This window comes from Zootermopsis nevadensis, unplaced genomic scaffold (assembly GCF_977971745.1).
Source record: "Zootermopsis nevadensis isolate Lab colony 2312 unplaced genomic scaffold, Znev_1.0 Znev_ptg000021l, whole genome shotgun sequence".
Classification (NCBI taxonomy): Eukaryota; Metazoa; Arthropoda; class Insecta; order Blattodea; family Termopsidae; genus Zootermopsis; species Zootermopsis nevadensis.
In genome coordinates, this window is record NW_028259153.1 from 2,870,373 (window position 1) to 2,890,581 (window position 20,209).

The window sequence follows — 20,209 nt, forward strand, 5'->3', positions numbered from 1 at the left end:
CCCCCTTCCAGAACAAGTGCAAGCAAACAGATTTGACATAAAATTTAGCTATGAGTATACATTATTTTATAATTTAGTATATATTATTCAATGCATTTAATTTAAAAATTGTAATAAATTATACGCTTCATTCCTGGATTAGTAGGATGGATGTGGTCGCTTCTGTGAACGTAACTTATACCGAGGTTGGAGTTTTGAAATTGACGCTCTAAGGTTGTATTCAAGGTTCATCGTAGAACGATGCTTTGTTTTGATGGCAGCCAATGCTGAACTGCCTGAATCAAGCGAAGGATGTTAGAAATGTTTCTCCTGTGGACTAGATTAAGTTTTAATTCCATAAAGGGGAGGATTTTCTAGAAAACTCTATTCCATGAAATGATTATGTTCTGATAAACCTCATGTATGTAAAAATATGTTACGAAGATATAGTATTTCTGTTTGGCGTAGATTTATAGGCAGCTAATTCGAATTCAACAGAATCTTCACCACCTCTGATTTACATATGCTCTCGAACATCCTGGATCCAATAAAAATCTCAACTGTACAAGACGTCTTCAGCTTTTTAACAACGAAAATGACTCTTCATGATCTCAAGTAAATGATAATAAAAGTAATAACAAGTGTTTGGAAATATCTTTTTATTATTTTTATTTTGGAATTCTCAAATTTAAAGAGAGTTATGTACAAAAGAAATTATATACAGTTATCATATCAGCTGTGAATACAATGAGTCTTAAAATTTCAGTTTCGCACTCTTATTCAGACACACACATACAAACATACATACATAATATGAACAAGCACTCCAACAATTTTCATCATGCCTATAAACCTCGCTACCATGACAATAATCAGACAAAACAACATCCATATCACTGTATTCAGCTCACATTATTTGAAGAAACGTAAAGGACGTAAATTACAACAAATTTAAAACCGGATAATCGCGTTTATTTCAGTACGCGACGTCCCAATAGTCGCGATCGAACGTTGTAGATTATCAGAAAGGGGTTTTATGTTGTATTTAATATCAGAATCTCTCCATTTAAGGTTTTCTTGTCTGCGTAGTTCTAATCGAAAAAGAAAAGATGAATTTATACGCATCTCCAAGAACATCTACTTGGCACAGGAAAAGATTCATTAAGCAGAAACATTGAACGTATGAGAATTGCTATAGCCTAATTTTCAAGTTACTGACTTCAATGCCCTAAAAATTAAAATACCTAACTATTAAAGTAGTAATACTGTAAGTTATTAAATTAAAATGTTCATTGAAAATATGTAAGCATAATACACATGAATTAATTACAAAGGCGTTATGTGTTACTGTAGTTCGGGACGTTCATTTTGGATGTAATTAATATGAGAGTGAGTTACACTCCCATCGTAATAAAATCGGCCCGGCCATGACGTGTGTTCGCCTTACGGCTTCCTTTTTTCAGAAAACTTACCGCACCTTCGTAAAATGTACTCATGATAGTGCGTTAAGAATTGAAAATAAATGTTTACATTTCTTTGTCATCAGAAAAGAAACACAACGAAAATATTTAAATTGCAGTAAGTGAAATGTTTTGATTTTTAGGTTCATTAATAAACATTCATACTACAGTTCTATACATTAACGACCCCTGTACCTAGGTCGTATATATTGAAACTAAATTATAAACACGTTGTCCTTCATTAAATTAAGAACAGTTACTTAACAACGGACTAAACTTGTTTTTCCCTTCACAAATATAAATTTCTGAATATATTTAGAATGCATATTTTTAGGACCTGAGCTGGCTTATATAAAATACATTACATCGCTGATACAAAAAGGATAAGCATTTGACTGGACATTTGAAAAATTCTCGAAGAACATTTTGCAGACATTTTTACAAGGTTTTATCTCTTGGACAATAAAAATGAAAATCAGGATTGTTTTTTTTCCAGTGGCGGCTCGTAGTTACAAATGAGACTCAAATCTGTAACATAAAGTAAATTGTTTTACGTAAGGAGAGTGTTAATTTCATCTTTATCGATGTTGCACAAATTTAAAATCGCCTAAGGCATTTTCAACATAATACTTCAAGTACTTATATTACAGACTTAAGCAAGAACTTCACAGTTCTCAGCGAAAAAAGATATTCCTAAGTACTGATACTAAAAAATTAGCAATTGTAATATTCATATGAAACTCAGTTCTAACAACACTACTTCCAAAACACAATCTAACTAATATGATCACATTTTTCATGTCTAAACAGCAAGAATAATAGAAAAAATATAATTGTGAAAAACATGCAATTTATATATACACGAAACGGGTACCTTCTGTACGAGATGACGTCAGACACTCTTGAATACCCCCAAATGACACATCATTTCTCTTTAAGTGTATACGTTAAAAAGGTCGTATTATTTAACACAACTTCCATGGGAATATATGACTTTTTATGAACATTTTGAGTCAAAATGATTTTCGATTTCAGCCTTAAGTCTACGTTTCATTACCACAGAAATTATACCCATCAAATTACTATTACTAGAAAATCAAGAAATTTAAAAATGGAACAGAAATATTTGTAACACGAAGACAATTTTGGTAAATAGAATGTTATGACTTAAAAGTATATTTGTAAACAGCTTTACCGCAAGTGAATGCTGGGAGACGGATCCGCTGATATTAGTTTACTAAAAATTCTCAATTAACTATGGTGAGTTACATAAGCTGCAAGAAAGTAGTTTATATACTTTGATCTTTATTAATCAAAGAGAGTTCATGTAACAGACGAAACAACACATTCCCGTTGCAGGAGAACCAAAGGTTAATATTTTATATCGCTTTTGTATTCACACAGTATTGCTGTGTACTGAAGCCAAATAACACAACTTATCAACGTGAAATGTCACTAAATGACATTCAAAATGCCTTACGTATTGGTCGGCACCTGTAGTAATCCTATACGTAAATGTGTAACTTTTGCAATACCGATTTTATAATATTCATTGGTTCGATGTGGGTATTATGAAAATACAAAGCGAAAAACAAGGACAATATTTATATGTGGGGCACATGCGAAAAGAGCGAAGGTACCCAACTCGGATGACAATTTTCTAACCTCCCAAAATTTACCACCGCGAGACACATTCATTCAACAACTTTTAAATGTTACAAGTATTTCCTGTAGAACCACGGTCCCACTCAGTTTGAGACCTAAACACGATTCAGAGTATACCAACATAACAACACACCACTTGCAGATCGCTGCATGATTCTTAAATACTGTATCCACTGGACTGAACTGTAAAAAAACCTCGATAATATTCCTGTCCTATTTCACGCCTACAATTTACATATGGCTCTTGACAGAATTTGTCGATAACTAACCATAATACTTGTGAAGGTCGTCTCGGAATGACAGCATAATAATAATAATATCCCTACAAGCCGCCACTGAACGTACAACTTTCACTCGGAGCCAGCCAGGAATTGCAAAATTTAATGCCAATAACACTATTTTCTTGTGTGTTACAAAGTTGAGGAACACATAATATATTACTTTACTTTATACACAATACATTATTAAGTTTTATACATTTCGAATTTGTACAAAAAAAGGTTAACATTCTGAATACCTCATTTTTATCTCTTTCTTGTATTGCTTTTTAATTAAGGCAAGACAGTGTGGTTGTATACGAGACGTAACGCTGCAGATTCTGTTCTTTACATTACATACTACTATACACATTTCTTCATCTTTTCCACTCTCAAACACAGAACTTCACACTTGAAGGAAAGAATTAAAAATAAGAGAATATTTTAGCTTTGCTACACACATCGACAGACATTTCATATTATTATATTAAAACGCTATAAGACTCACTGTTTAGAGTAGACTAACTACGGGCTCTTATGAACCTCTACTTTAGTGAAACATCCCCAAATAATTTGTACCCGGTCTCGACAGTGTGAGAGGATGAAATAGCTTAACAAATGAAATAAATTTTGTGGAGGTGTTAAAACGCATTAGCACGGACTAAACTTTTAAATGCTACTTAATAACAACACATATATTTAATATACTTTGCGTGGGTCTCGTACCTTGAAATTAACAGCTTCTAACATGTTCGTACGTCATTTACGAAGTGACAGTGACGATGTAATGGGGGTCATATAACCTCTGCCGTGATTAGATGGGGTATATTTTGTATAAGTTATTTTAAGAAGCTAGAAAATCAGGATTTAAGTCTGTTCATCCACAAAGGAATGCTGAACTTGTGGCGAATGGCAGATATGTGAACAGTAGTCTACTCTAAACGGCAAATCCACTATAGATACTGTTGGCGAGATGCGTAAATAAAGAAAAATAATTAATTTTAAAATCGACAGACTTCCAGAGTACCTTGCCTACCTCTCAGTCTGCTCCGTATATATGCCTCTATTTTCAATGTGATAACGTGCAGAGCGCAAAACAATGAGAGAACGAAAACCACTCACATTTTAATGCGTTTAATAGAGTAATTAACGCCGCTCTAATAATGATCCTCGTAACAGTTACGAAGTCTTTCAGATTTATAATGTATTTCCATTTTTATATTTTAGTTTATAATTTTCCCCTAAGGATGAACTTTGTCTATGAAAGGACATCGGTTGGCCTAAAACACAGCCCTAGATGGTTTTTACTGGCCAGAAAATGCCCTTTTACAAACAGTTGTGTATGAATTTTTAAAAAAAATTTCTGCTCACAGGATTTCAGCACACCACATGTAGATGAGTTTAAAGAACGCATTTAACCCTATAACATGATTTTGAGATAAAATCCACATGCTTCAGTAAACCAAGTCAATCTATATATTAAAGACATAAGAGACTATTCTTTGTTTAAATATGAGGGAATTATTTGAAATGAATAAAATATTTGGCACGGGATTACACAATGCATTCAGGGAAATCATTTAACAAAACTCTGGAGATTAAATTGTTATTATACGAACAGAGAGAAGCCAAATTAACCCCAAATAATAATTAATAATTCTGTACCTGCCTCCAAGGAAACAAGCCGATCCTTACAAATTTATCTTTTAATTACGATCAGGAAAAGATTAGCTCACTTACTTTGAGATAGAAAGGATGTATGACGAGTTAAGGATCGACAATCAAATGGTACACATAGTTACCGCTTCCCCATAAACGAATACGTGTTCTTAGTTTCAAAAACTGAATTTTTACAAAGTGTGTCCGTCACATAGGGTGTCGACCTGGCTGAGGGCAGACCACAGATCCCGGGCACCCCCGACTATTGATCAACACGACACGCGAGGGCGCATGTGTCTGGTGTGGCAAGGAAATGCGTGACTATTAACACGATTTCAGTACTGAAACACGGAAAATAAAGAGAAAATCAGATACGTTCGGTGGCAACCAAACCAACACAAATGTCACGGGTGACCGAAAGTGAACGTTTGTTTAAATGCGGATATGACGAAAATCGATCTTTTTTCAAATTTTGCTTCTACAAAAAAAAAGTCTAATGGTCACTCCATAAGGTAACCAAAACATTGAATCTAACATGTAACACATGGAGTGACCACAGAAACTGATAATATCGCTCAAAGTAATGTTGAAATGAAATTATGCGACGACCAAAATGCCATTTCTATTCTCTTCAACACATTGAAGGGTAAAATAAAAATAACCTACTCATAAACTAATTTACAGGCGCAGTTAATGTAATACCCACATTTGTTCAAACTTAAGACGTCCACGATGGTTTGAGAGACAAGAAATTTCGAAGAACTGAAGGGAATTTAAGAAAAATGTAACCTTCTGTGGTTATAAAATCCAAAAATTAATGACGGTGTTTTTTAAATTTTAAAACGCTTTGGAAATCAAGTGATGGAACACTTTAAATAATGTTACGTGTTCTTTTTAGAGGCAAAAACTACACACGCGCCATAAGTACCTTGCATTATTCACAGAGTATTAACGATCACGTAGCATGCACGATGGAGACGACAGATGGACAAAGTTTTATTCGAAAAACCTGAAATGAAAGTTGCAGTCGCAAATGGAAGACATGTCAAAGTGTAAACGGATTGATCAGAGGGCAGAGGGTAAACATTTCGCAAAGTAATGGTCATTAATATATTGTGGGCAAGTGTTCGAATACATCTCAAATGAACGTAAGTTTCCAAAACCAAAATCGAATTCGCTGTAACCAATACAAATTTGTAAGACCTCCGACGAGGGAAATTTTCATGTGTTGAAAATTTCTAATTTATATAAAATCAGAAGTAGAAATTAATGTAAACGTTGCATACGTAAGTAGGATTTGAGGTTTTTATGGCGGTGACTCTGAAACGTCGGTAAACTTCTATCAGACTTGCGTCGCAACAATCCAGATGACAGCCATCTTCGTTAAATACATAACTCGAGAATTTCTCAATTCTGAAACAGCTTCTCGGCATTTGAAAGTACATTGAATAGAATTGAATCCACTTCAGTAACATTAATTATTGACAAATAAACACATTTCGAAAAATGACTCTACAGGCGCTAAGGTATAATTCAAATTAATCTGAATTATTATAAGATGATAGAGTTGCGTCATATTGTAAAAATATATATTTAATTAATTAATCTTGTCCGTCAAATCACAATTTAAAAATTTAAAATTATCTATCTTAATTTTAAATTTTTAAATTGTGATTAGACGGACAAGATTAATTAATTAAATATCTGAATTATTATTTCTAAGAGTAAATTTAATTATTCTTGACTACCAAAATAGACATTTCAAAAAAATTACTTTGTAGGCGTAATGGTATAATTAAAATTAATCTGATTAATTATTTCCACGAATGAGAAAAATTATTCTTGATAAGCAAAATACAAACATTTCGAAAACAAATTAATTTGCGGTAGTTAAGGTATAATTAAAATTAATCTAAATTAATTATTTTCATATTTAGCGAATGGGCAATGCCCGTTGCCGTCTAGGTTCAGAATAACACGAGCACGACGTCCAGAAATTTGGTTTTAGCGCAGTCAGAACTCTTAAACAAAGGACATCATTTATAATTTGTACACTTCATGCAGCTGAGGTACGTGCTGGAACCCCGTTCCTCACAGTTCCACCCTCACGATACGAAGCACTGCATATCGAGGGTCGTTTGTAAATAACAACAAAGCAGACAACGTTTTTAAAAAGAAGCGATTCTCAGTTTCCAATCAAACTTTGTCCGCGTTCCAGCTAATTTCAATAAAACAGAATATGGGAAGCTTCAAGACACAGAAATCCTATTTTAAACCCGCTTTCTCCTATAACCACTTAACATAAGATATTTGTTTTGTTTGATATTCTTAGATGTGTTTCCTCAGAGTCCTCCAAAACTCCCAAAGAAAAATTTAGGAAATGAATTTAAATGCCTTCAGCAACCGAAAATTGCTGTCTTCCGAGCTGCAAAGTCGTGTTCTCTGGTAAAAGTTTACCAACGTTTCAGTGGTCACTGCTGCCTCCATCATCACTCATGGCAAAGACGTCTCTATTAGAGTTACACGGCGTTATAACCCAGATGGCAACATCTTCGTGGTCACCGCCTCAAATCCCACCTAGATGTTGACTTCGATCATGGTTCACAAATGACAAATAACCAAAGGTATATTTAGTTTCAAACTGAGGAAATTTCTCGCACACAATATAAAAGACAATTTCACAAACCGTGATAGCTGAGTCATTTGGGTACAGCGATTCTTTGCGAATCAGACGACCGTGGTTTGATTCCCGACAAAAACACCGAATTTCATGTTTTGGCATTATATCCAAACGGTGCAGGGCCCACTCAGCCTTCTGCCCAGTGAAGTTGATAACGAGACTCTAACAGGGGGGTATGAATATACACCCCTATATGTCTTCATGCAGAGATTACGCACAGAGACAATTTTTATAACACAATTTCTTTTGAATTCCAACACTGGTCATGATATTCGAAATATTTCCAATATGAATCTGTAAGGCGGTACTGATATCAAAATTAATGGCCTCTCCATTCCTAGTGCTATGAACTCCCTGCTGGTATAAACAGCGAAAATAAAACCCTAGGCTATCCCACACTTTGCAGTCCACTCAATGCGTACTCCGGGTCACGCTGAGCTCCAGGTAGCTACGTCTGTCTGATTACGCATTCCTCATACATCAACACGTGCCTGGTCTGTGGACTATTTCTTCTATCTTGACACATTCACTGCACTAAAGGCAATGGAATTGCAAAATGCAAATTTTATGAATCACATTGCAACATCACGCAATGTATCAGAGTTACAGAATGGATTTCATGTATCTTTGCGCGCTTTCGCAAATTAAGCTAATCAAAAGTGACCAATGCTAGTGTACTTGGTAGTTAATTTCAGTAAATGGAATTTTTAAGCACTCTACCATGTTATGACTTATTATTTATACATAATGATAATTTCGAGTGCCTAAGTAGTGTGATGTAGTTATGATGTTACTTCACGTTCAGGAAACTGCACAAAAAACAGAATATTTTTACGAGAATGTCACTAAATAAATTAATTTAACGAATTATTAATTTATTTTTACGAGAATGTCACTAAATAAATTAATTTAACGAATTATTAATTTATTTTTACGAGAATGTCACTAAATAAATTAATTTAACGAATTATTAATTTATTTTTACGAGAATGTCACTAAATAAATTCATTTAACGAATTATTAATTTATTTTTACGAGAATGTCACTAAATAAATTAATTTAACGAATTATTAATTTATTTTTACGAGAATGTCACTAAATAAATTAATTTATCGAATTATTAATTTATTTTTACGAGAATGTCACTAAATAAGTTAATTTAACGAATTATTAATTTATTTTTACGAGAATGTCACTAAATAAATTAATTTAACGAATTATTAATTTATTTTTACGAGAATGTCACTAAATAAATTAATTTAACGAATTATTAATATATCTGTAGCATTTTAAGCAATTAAAATATCAATGAATTGCAAATACATGCAACTCAAACAGCCTAATTATTTGTTTTCTTTTATCACACATTCTGTATATTCGAAGAAGTTTCAAAAACGTATATCACACAGCAATATCAAAGTGAGCAAAAAATTTTCTTACACAGAGTACAAATTATGTAGCAATGAGAACAACTTTCAGACATGAAATTATTAGTTACTTTACTCATCAATGAGTGGCTCTTATATGCTTTGCTAGCTTCTTTACTTAAATGTTAACGACAATAAATACAAGCTCTGACGAAAACACAAACATTTACGAAGCACACAATATCAGAATTAATTTAAAAATATAAAAACACGATATTTGCATACTAGGAACAGAAAATATGCAAGGGTGCCACTGCTCTGACCTGTTTTCTGGGCTGTAGCACCATCAAGTTTGGTAGAAGTTCATTAGCGTTTCAGAGGTCTTTGCTGCCTCCATCATCAGGGCGATAAATAACCTGAATTTGAAATCCTTCCGCCTTCAGCTGTGGCTCCCAGTTCCTGACAGTTTCCTACGTATCTCAAACCATATAAGTCCATGCGCGCATCTTACTCATCACCCTGATGGTGGAGGCAGGAAGGACCTCTGAAACGTCGGTAACTTCTACCAGACTACACTGCACTACAACCCATCTCTGGACTCACCGCCTTGAAAATCACAAATGCTACTTAGCTAGTAAAATTAAGGCGTCACGTTGGTTATTGTAACCATTCTGGAAAGTGCGTCCGCCAGTGGTAGATTAAATAATCACAAATTTGAATTCCTGACAAAAAACTGTCTGGTGACAAATTTACACATTGTCCGTACAATTCTTACTGACCCCCAAAACATTCAGATCTGAAAAAATTTCATGGTTTCGCTATAGTACGAATTATAGTTCAATACCGGTGGCAATATCATATTTACTTTAACAAAAGTCTTTTAAAATACGTAAATAGTAGTCAAATTTTATGCTCGATACTCGAGCGTCACTTCAAAAATCCTATTTTATCTTCACTTAAATTAGATTCAGGAATATTTTTGACACTTATTGTTATAAACTTTCGGCAAATGTTACAAACTTTAATAAGTCCACGTTTATCATATCTGTTACTGAATTATTTATTGAATAATGGTTCTTTTAGTTAAATGTGTCATTCTCCAGGTTCAGAATAAGATTAAATAATATTCTTTTAACTGATGTCTTTGTCCTATATTATTATTTTACACTTCTCAGAGCTCCCAAAGACGGTATATCTACTTTTGGAGTTAATGTGAGCATTTTAATATTCGGAGGCCAACAAAATCCAGTAATTTCGTAATTTTAAATGAATCTCTGCTGTCTCATTAAGTATTGCACTTGACTTATGTATCTGTCTAAATTTTGTTCTTCAAATTTCACGCATTAACTTTTAATTAAATTGTAAAATTATTTATATTTTATTGAAATTCTTGATATATTTTGTAAACACTAAATGCTCATGGATGACTGTGATGCTTTGTCCTGTTAGTTACTGAAAGAATATTCTGACATAAACGTAATTTAAGTCAGAATACTTCATATGAAATTCCACTATTTTCAAACCTCAAATTATCTATCGTTTTTCTTTTATCTGTATTCAATCAGTTCTTTATTATTAATGTACTGCATTAACAGCCAAAAGGCCGATTAAAGATACAGCACAACACAAAAACACAATAATAAATATAGGAATATAACAACAGATTATAAAGAAATTACAGAGTGTAGAGAAAGTTAATATACATAATACAGGGTTATTCATAATCCCCTGACACATTACAAAATATCTCCAGACTTTAATGGTGCAAAGGATGGTAACACGCGACATGCCGATAGAACGAGAAACTCTCAAAGTTTATTTTACATATCTCATAAATTCTCTATGACCATGCGCTGCCTCGTTGGCCACCCCGATCACCGGACTTGACGCCATGTGACTTTGTCTTACGGGGGTACGTTAAGGACCATGTCTTTGTACCGTCTCGGCCACGGGATCTGCCTGAGCTGCGGAGACAAATCATCGCTGCCATCTCACAAATCGATCGTGACATGCTGCAGCGAGTATGGGCGAAAATGGGTTATCGGCTTGACGTCTGCCGCGTCACAAAGGGAGGACACATAGAACATTTATGAGGAACGTAAAATAAACTTGGAGAGTTTCTCTTTCTATCGGCATGTCGTATGTTACAATCCATTAAACCATTCAAGTCTAGCGATGTTTTGTAATGTGACAGGGAATTATGAATAACCCTGTATAAAGGAAAACTTTCTGCTGAATATATCAATACATCTGTAATAATAATTCAATTAGACTTAGTCAATTAGTTTAAAAATAGAAGAAAACACGTAAGATACAAAGAAACAAGGTACTAAATCAGGGAATTTACATAATTAGAATAAGATAATTAATCTTATGCTGCGTGCAGGAGATGAGGAATGGGCAAAACGTATATAAATCTATATATAATGTAATTAAGACCAAATATATGGACAGTATGACAGTTATAGAATAAGATTAAGGAAAACAATTCTTTTTGAAATACTCTTGGGCTATAAGCTGCGTCAGGTGGCCGAACGGCGGCAGAAGATTTGGCTTTTTCACCGTTCATCCACCTGCTGTAAAAGCTGCACTTCACAAATCTAAAACAATTTTTGTTTCAAATATATCAAAGTCCCTGCAGAAAACATTAGCTTCAGATCTAGCAGAAGGGCAATTTTTCATTTAAGGGCTGAAATCAAACAAAGAGAAGTCTCTGAGATACCAATTAGCAATTCGAAGACGACGCTTCCAGAAGCGAGGGGCAGTATTTATATCAATGTTTATAACATGGTTTCAACATTTCCTTTTGCTGTCCCACCAAATCAACATTTCTCATATTCAACAACCTCTCAACTCCTACAACATTAAATCATTAAATAAGAAGGCTTCAGAAAAAAAATTAATGATGGGGTTTAAGATTCTGGAATCACAGATTTATTGTGGATTTTTCTTCTTGGCTTTCAGTACTTATTATGTTCTCTCAGAGATTCCTGGTATGCCAAGAAAAGATCGTCATTCTTGAGGGTTTATAACAGAGGTACACGAAACATGCAAAGGGTTCCTGGATGGCACATAATTCACTCATTCTGCTACGTTGGAAACTGAGATCTCAACTACGAAGATTGAACAGAACAACATACTTGCATTAAAGCAGCTTGTAATCCCTTCACAACTAATATCACAGTAGCTGCCGCCTTTGAATACTTTTAACTGACACGAAGTTTAATTGCTACAGCTCATTAAAAGGTAATTTAAAAGTTAAGATTACAATTCTTAACCTTCCCTTCAATATTACACTATTTTCTAAGTTCCCATAACGTTCAGATTAAATTCTGAAATATTATAAGACTTTGCCTCATCCTAAGTTGCTTTTAATGTTAACTTAGGACTGAAGATATATTCTACTCGATTATATGAATGTATCACGCAAAACAAATTGAAGAAATCTAGTTACGTAACTCACCAACAGACTGCACTCTGATCTTCAAGAAAAGAGAATTTTTGTTTAATACGTAAAAACATTTGCAGAATTATGAGGAAACAAACATAAAGAATCTCTTCGATCACAAGGATCTAGAAATCGCTTATCTTTTCCTTTACACACAAAGTCACAAAGCAAAATCATTTAAACTTTCATCTTATCCCATTCTCATACTTCAAAAATGTACTTTGAATCAGTGATGATTATTAGATTAATATTGTCCACAGACAACTTCTTACATGCCCGGATATTATATTAATAAAATACACGAAAAAGAGAACTGATTCAATGTGATTTCAGCTGTACGTTTCACTTTTCTAAATATCTAGCCATTTTCGTTAATTATTCTCCTGTTTATAAAATGTTTAATCCCCGACAGAACCGAAGTTGCCCTTAAGTATTGCTTTTATATTAATACGTAGGGAGTGGATGGGTGAGTACACAATGCTCCCTCACTATGCCAATGTTGGAAGATACAAGAAGTGTTCTTTTATTTTAGTAACATTCTGTTTAGTTGTTTAAGAAAGTGACCTAGTGGAACTGTACACCGGTGTGCACCAGAACCACACGAGTGTTTATGAATTCTTTAGAATTCCTGCACGTCACTCCTCACTTCCTTCTGACAAATCATCTTTCTAAGGTTCAGTTGTATTAGAATGCGTATACTTCCGTCTACTTTAATATCTGACGCAATCGTGTAAACACGAAAATACCTCATTACTTACTCCTCCCTGCCTCAATAAACAAATACGTGCTTCTAATTTACGGGATTGGTTTCCTCATTAAGAACATTTCCTACAATAATCTGAGACAGAAAGAATATTGTATTGTACAAAGTTCCATTTCAATTTAAAAGTAAGACTTGACACTAGAGAGAGAAGTGTCCACATCTTAAAATTGTGTACATACACTTAATTAGATTCATTAATTGCACGGATGACGAGAAAAATTGAAGATACAGTTCTTCCTACGAAAAGGAAGATGAATACAGTTTATGCCTATGGCCAGAGTACCATTTTCTTGTCTGAATGACATCTGAAAGGAAGATCTCCAGACTGCTGAATTAATTGGAGAAGCTTGGATGATCTCTGAGATGTCTACAACCACACCAGAGGGACAAGAACTTTTTATCACTCTATAAAAATCACTGCATCAGACAAATAACAATCCTTAGACTAGTAGAGGCTCTGAACTGTAGTTCAGAGCTTGGTGGAATGAAAGAAGTATTGGCTCCACTGGAGTTCAGTCGTGACTACGAGTGGTGAGGGCTACTTTGAACCACCGCCACGATGACCATTAACACACTTGGATGACGAGATGTGGTTGCTGTGGTGATGGTACTTGTCAACATCCTTTTCTAAGATGTGATCGAAGTGGCCATTATTGATGGGGTGGCAAATGGCTCGGCAAACGTCGCCGTTGACACAGGAGAAGCCGTTGGCAGCTGACTGCCCACGGCTGTTGGTGCCTCTGTGTCCAGATCGGGTAGAACGCCGCCCACCACTAGCGGTAGCAGCAGACCCTGCTCCTACCTTGGCCTCCGTCCCTCCAGGTCCCCCTGTGGGAAGGAAGAACACACTGGGCACTGGGCTGGAGGCAAGGAGCTCTAGCTACAGTTCCGTCACAGGTATTGGCTTGAGACTCTGCTGTTGAGCTGCACGCACAATGTAGTCCTCGTCAGAGAACGTCTTCTGATACTCGTGTTCCTTTCGGCTTATGGCACGATTGTTCCACTTGTAGTCTTTGAGGGCATCTTGAAGGCGGCGTCTGTAGCGGTAAAGCAGGATTCCTAACAGTGCTATGAGGGCCACTCCTGTGCCACAAAGTGCGCCAATAATGGCTTGTTGCCGGGTATCATGGAGGGCACAGCCCAACTCATCTGCTGACAGTGACTTCAGAGGTCGATCCTTGAGGTGTTTGGGTGCTGCACACAAGACTTGGCTGGCATTTCGACGTGCCAGGAGATCACGGAGCCACAACAGTGAACATCTGCACTCCAGAGGATTCTCTGCCAGGTCTAGTTTTCGCAGCTCTGGCCATGTGGCCAATGGCTCAGAGAAGGTGGTGAAAGCATTGTCCCGAAGCACCAGGTGCCTAAGATTTGGCAGACCTGCAAGGGCACCCTCTTCAATTGACGACAGCTTTTTGTTACTACTCAGGACAAGTGCCTCCAAGTTCAAATTATCGGCAAGGGCGCCCTTCTCAACACGTTCGAGTTGTTGGGCTCCAGATACGTCAAGTCGCTTCAGTTTCTCCAAGCCTTGGAATGCATGAGCCTCCAAGGCAGTGAATTCATTCTGCCCGACACTGAGCTCCTCAAGTCGAGGGAGTATAGCAAGCTGGCGTGTTGGGACGACCCGCAGACAATTGTCATGCAGGCCAAGGCTCCTGAGCACAGATAAGCCTCGAAAAGCATTCTCGCTTATGTTTTGTAAGCTGGCTCCACTAACATCCAAGTTAGTTAGGCGATTTAACCCATGGAATGCGTCATCTGGTAGCGCTGTAAATGCATTCAGTCCCACTTTTAATTCGGCCAGGTTACTGAGTTCGACAAACGATGATGTAGGCACGGCACGAAGTTGATTATCGTCGAGGTACAACACTCTCAGAGCTGTCAGGCCAGCAAATGCGGCTGGATCAACACGTGACACTCGATTCTGACCTACATCAAGTTCTTCCAACTGTGGTAGAAGGCTGAAGAGACGCTCTGGGAGTTCCTCCAGATAGTTACCCCTTAGGCTGAGTACAGTAAGGGCTCTCAAACCCACGAACGTCGTATTACTCACCGACGAAATTTTGTTGTGATTGAGATGGAGTTCGACCAGCTTCCTCTGAGCTTCAAAACTCCTCGTGTGGATGCTCACCAAATGGTTATATGACAGATCCACGTATTTGAGCTCACCGTAAAACTGAAAGGCAGCGTCCACCGTCTTGATGCGATTGTATTTAAGCACCAGCCGTTGGATAGAAGGGTTCAGTGTTATTGGAATCACGTCCAAGTTGGCCTCGATACATGTCACCACCAACGTGTCATCATCACAGGTGCAGCCGGTGGGGCAGAAAGCCAGCGCCTTGGCGGCCGACGCGAGCAGAGCTGCCACACATATAATGAGGAGAAGAGGTTGTGAGGGTGTAGCCATCTTGCTAGCGGCGCAACATCTCGGCATCAACGGCAAGACAATCTGAAAACAAAGACATGACGAAATGAGATGGGAGTTTTCGTGCCAATGAAAATTTATACTGTGGCCTGCTGGGTAGTCTACGAGGTGCGATCGGAAAGTTTAGAGACTGTGTCAATAGAGGGCGAACCGGATGTAGTACGAGCTTCTGCCTTTAAGGGGGTGCGGCCTACATTCATAGTGAATCAGTGTGCCAGCCGGCATCATCGAATTAGCATTTGTTTCTTAGTTACGGGTGTTTTGGTAGTGCATTACACCGACCCTCCTGCGATTTCGGAATGGCGTGTGCATCAAATTTTGCCAAAGACTCGCCAAAACGGCTACGGAAACCTATGAAATGCTAAAGCAAGCATTTCGGGAGTCCGCAAACTTTTGTGTGGCATTCACGTTTTAAAAATGGCCGAACCTCTGTCGATGATGACGAGCGTTCTGGACGACCATCTTCGAGCACAACGCCCGAAAATGTTACGAAGATTCGGCAGGCCATTCACGAAGATCGACGTCGTACCATCAACGACTTGTGCGACATTGTTGGGATAGGCTATGGGACCTGTCAGCTGATTCTAAAGGAAGAACTCCACATGCGACGCATCATGACAACGCGCCAGCGCACACCGCCCTCAAAGTTCGGCAGTTTTTGGCCTCAAATACCATGGCCGTCATCCCGCACTCTCCTTATTCGCCGTGTGACTTCTTCCTCTTCCCAAAGATGAAAATTCAGCTAAAGGGAAGGAGATTTGAGACGATAGAAGAGATTCAGGCAGAATCGCAGATGGTGCTTGACAGGCTGACAAAGAAAGATTTCCAGGGATGCTTCCAGGCTTGGCAGCGGCGCTGGGATCGTTGTGTTCACTCCCAGGGGAACTACTTCGAGGGTGATGGGTGAATTTAATACCTGAGATAAGTGTACGGGTTTTTATACGCGCAGTCTGGAAAGCTTTCGATCGCACCTCGTAATGCTATTGCACACTCAATAGACTACAGTATAGTGCAAACATAACTTTTATATGCACTGAGAAACCAAAACAAATTCGTGTGACTCGCTTTATTGCGTTGGTCTGGAACCGAAACCGCAATATCTCCGAGATACGCCTATACATCTACTGGAACGACTATAACTGTGTGCCTTTCTAAGTTCATACAAATCCACAAACTGGTTAAAGGGGGAGGCACAGCCATTAAACGTGAAATTAATTTTAGTTAAACAAAATTTTCACTAGACGAACGACTTTCAAGAAAAGCATTCATTTTGTAAACTTTAAGGGTGCAATGTGTGTAGAAAAATATCTCTTCAGGCCTTTAGGTTTATTAAAAAAGACATACTGGGCTCGAACGGACAGAATATAACTTATTTTATCTTAGAGGGAAAATTAAAGTACAATTTCTACTGAAATCATTGGATTCCAGTGTCTGAATTGAGCTGGCGTGTGGTGAAATGAAGAAATAGTTATCACGAAACAGACATGCATAAAACATTCTTTTACACTTTCATAAATTCACGAAAACTGAGTTAGGTAAAACAGGCAGTGGAATGAATTCTCATAAATATTTAAAAAGAGCAAACCCCACAACTGATGTTGATTTCGTGCAGGATCCGTTTTAACTCGTCTGTATAACGCAAGCTGAATAAATACAATTCTCGTCCACTGCGGCCTGATTTAGAGACACACATCAGGGTTTTTTTTCTCGAGTTCTACGAAACGCAAGTCCCAATTTGTACTGCAAATATCACCGCTGTAAGCTGAAACATTTATAAATTTGCTGAAGAGTCTATTTTCTGTTATGGAAAAGATTATAATGCCATAAATATAAATTTATCAGTTTATCTTTGAACGACAGAATGTGATATTCTAATTCTTACTGTTTTAGTTATTATTATGATTATTATGAGGTGTTTTTTTGGAAGGAGATCGAATTGGACATGCGTATATTGGTTTTGGTAGAGATTATTTTGTATAATTAAACATATCGTCAATTTCCTAGATATTTTTAATCTTTGGTGTTTTGGTACCCAAGCCAATTCTGTAATTTCAAAAAGCTGTAGACAGTTCTACATCACACTACAATGTAACTGAGTATTCCAAAAGTTAGTACCAACTGTGAGTCCGCCTTCTTAGAAGTCATGGACTCTTTGTGATTTGTATTATGCAGACATGAAATAATCTCCGTTAAGTCAACAGCCTTTAAGTGGTCTAAAATATCAACAGTAAGCATTATTTTGCTTAATAATTACTCTTTGGTCCATTAATGATTTACTGTGAACATGAAGAGGCTGGATTGCGTTGATGGTGTCACGAGGGACAATCATACGCACAGCGCGCGTCATAAGCGTGATTCTTATGCGTACGTAAATTGTGTTACGTGCAACTTTTGTGGGTAATATTTTGGTTATTAAACACAGGTAAGGCGATTGGATTTTGTACGATTTTGAAGTTTTCACGGCGGTGAGTCAGAAGATGCCTGTCTTCTGGATCGTTTTCGTCGTGTAGTCTGCTAAAAGCTTACTGACGTTTCAGAGATGCTTGCTACTTAATACTGTGATAAGTCTTCTGTTTCCCTAAGCCATCTAGTTAGTTAACACAGGTGAACCGAAAGTGTAATTGTGCTTTAGTTTTCTTTGCCTTCATAGGCACGTAGCGAGACACTTTACTTACATTATAATTACTATTATTTATTGTATAAATTTAAAGTTATGTTATCTGACCCAATTTTCAGGAATTCAAAGAGAAAATTTCTTTCTTAAGATGTATTCAGTTTTAGTCAAAACATTTCTGGGCTATCTCACATACCTCAAACATGTCTCGTAGTTAACAAGGTTTATTCAGAAAAGACTGTCTGATCTGAGCGGAGAACGAGGTCAGTTTCATTCGAAACTTCATTCGTTCCCGCCGAAATTCTTAGGTCATGGTAAGGTTAAAGCAGATTAACGGCGTTGCTGAGTAGATAACACGAAGTCTAATACAATTTGAACATAAAGACAGGACGCTACCGAGGTAGAATTATAGGCAGTGAACTATCCCAGGCGACACTCGGACAAGGGAGCTCCTGAAGGAGAGAATGGCTATCAGTACACTAAAAGTCAACACAGTCAAATATGATACAGGGATCGAATGACTTCCAGAGAATTGAAGTTTTCACGACGGCGAGAATTTCGATTGCAGTCATCTGGATTTTGATGCCGTGAAGATTTAAAATCTTGGATAGCACTGATTCAGATGAACCTATTTTCTCTATCTTCAGTACATGAAATAGAGACAAAAGGTCGGTATAGAATTTTTTAACCACCTACAAGACAACATGGCGATATAACTCAGACAACCACAATTAAAACAACATACTACTCACAAGTGTGCCCTGCTTTACAACTCACTCGATACATCTGGGCTCGGTTCCAGACCACCGCAATAAAGCGAGTCATACGAATTGTTTGGTTTCTCAGTGCATATAAAAGTTATGTTTACGCTGTACTGTAGTCTATTAAGTGTGCAATAGCGTTATGTCTAAAAAACATCGCGAGAATTACCAAAATGTGACACAGAGACACGAAGTGAGCACATGTTGGAAAAATGGCGCCGATAGACTTGCTCGAAGCAATGAAACGAGGTATGCCTGTACTTTTGCAGATACTTTCTGACTTATCTTCGTATGGCATTGTATTTGATAATGAAAATGGCCATCTTCTGTTTAATATTAATAACCCACATCAATATCCAGATGATATCTGGATAATAATTCATATAACTAATAACATATAAAGAACGTGTTATCAAGGCATTAACTTTTTTTCTGTTAAACACTGAAACAGTAAATACATACAGATTTTAAGGTCATGTTGCAACGGCTATTAATAATGAATGCGTAGATTTTTGAGAAATAAAATGAAACTCGTGCCACTGTCAATGAAAGTTCTGTTCTCAAAACAAGATGACATAACTAGTAATGAATACTCAAAGGCACGTCAAAGTAAAACCCTGGAATTTTCCATCAGCGCCAAACCGTGACGAGAGTTGAGGTAGAATGTAATAAAACATTTATCTTCCAAGACCGCGGGGAAGGCAAAAACCAAACCTGTAATTTTGTACCAGGATTTTTCCGTACAGAATAAAACCGAAATTAACTAAGGAGATGTTCTAGGCCATTTAAAATGTAAGTTGCGTAGATTAATAAATAAATAAATGATATCGATTTCAGACCGGCAACTCAACTTCTTTTCATGATTCCAGAACAGCTTATTTCGTGAGCTGAGGCCATCTACGTGTTTACCACCGACAATACAACCGAGTGATGAAACTGAAGTTCCGATAATTTTGTTACTGCTGAAAAATCAAAACAAGACAAGCCACAGACAGGAGCATGCAATCGCTCTTGTGGACGTACGGGTGGACCTAATTATTATTCATAGTATACGTCGCCCCACTTGCAAGTACCGGGAAGACAAGTTCTCTCAGACTCCGAGAAGACGGAAGACCTGGCCGACAACCT

At 37.0% G+C, this 20,209-nt stretch overlaps 1 protein-coding gene across 3 annotated transcripts in view; it reads right to left on the reverse strand.

Annotated features, from left to right (window-relative positions):
* Window positions 1-621: 621 nt before the first annotated feature.
* Window positions 622-20,209, reverse strand: part of LOC110832116 (uncharacterized) — a 223,042-nt gene continuing 203,454 nt past the window's right edge. For 2 of the 3 annotated variants that reach the window (XM_087353112.1, XM_087353113.1), the window contains exon 3: window positions 622-15,730. In XM_087353112.1, coding sequence (XP_087209238.1) covers window positions 14,159-15,730 — 1,572 coding nt within the window. In that variant the 3' untranslated portion in view covers window positions 622-14,158. Of the gene's footprint in view, window positions 15,731-17,291; window positions 17,392-20,209 lie in introns of those variants that run through there. The other variant, XM_022068826.2, reaches the window with a different exon arrangement.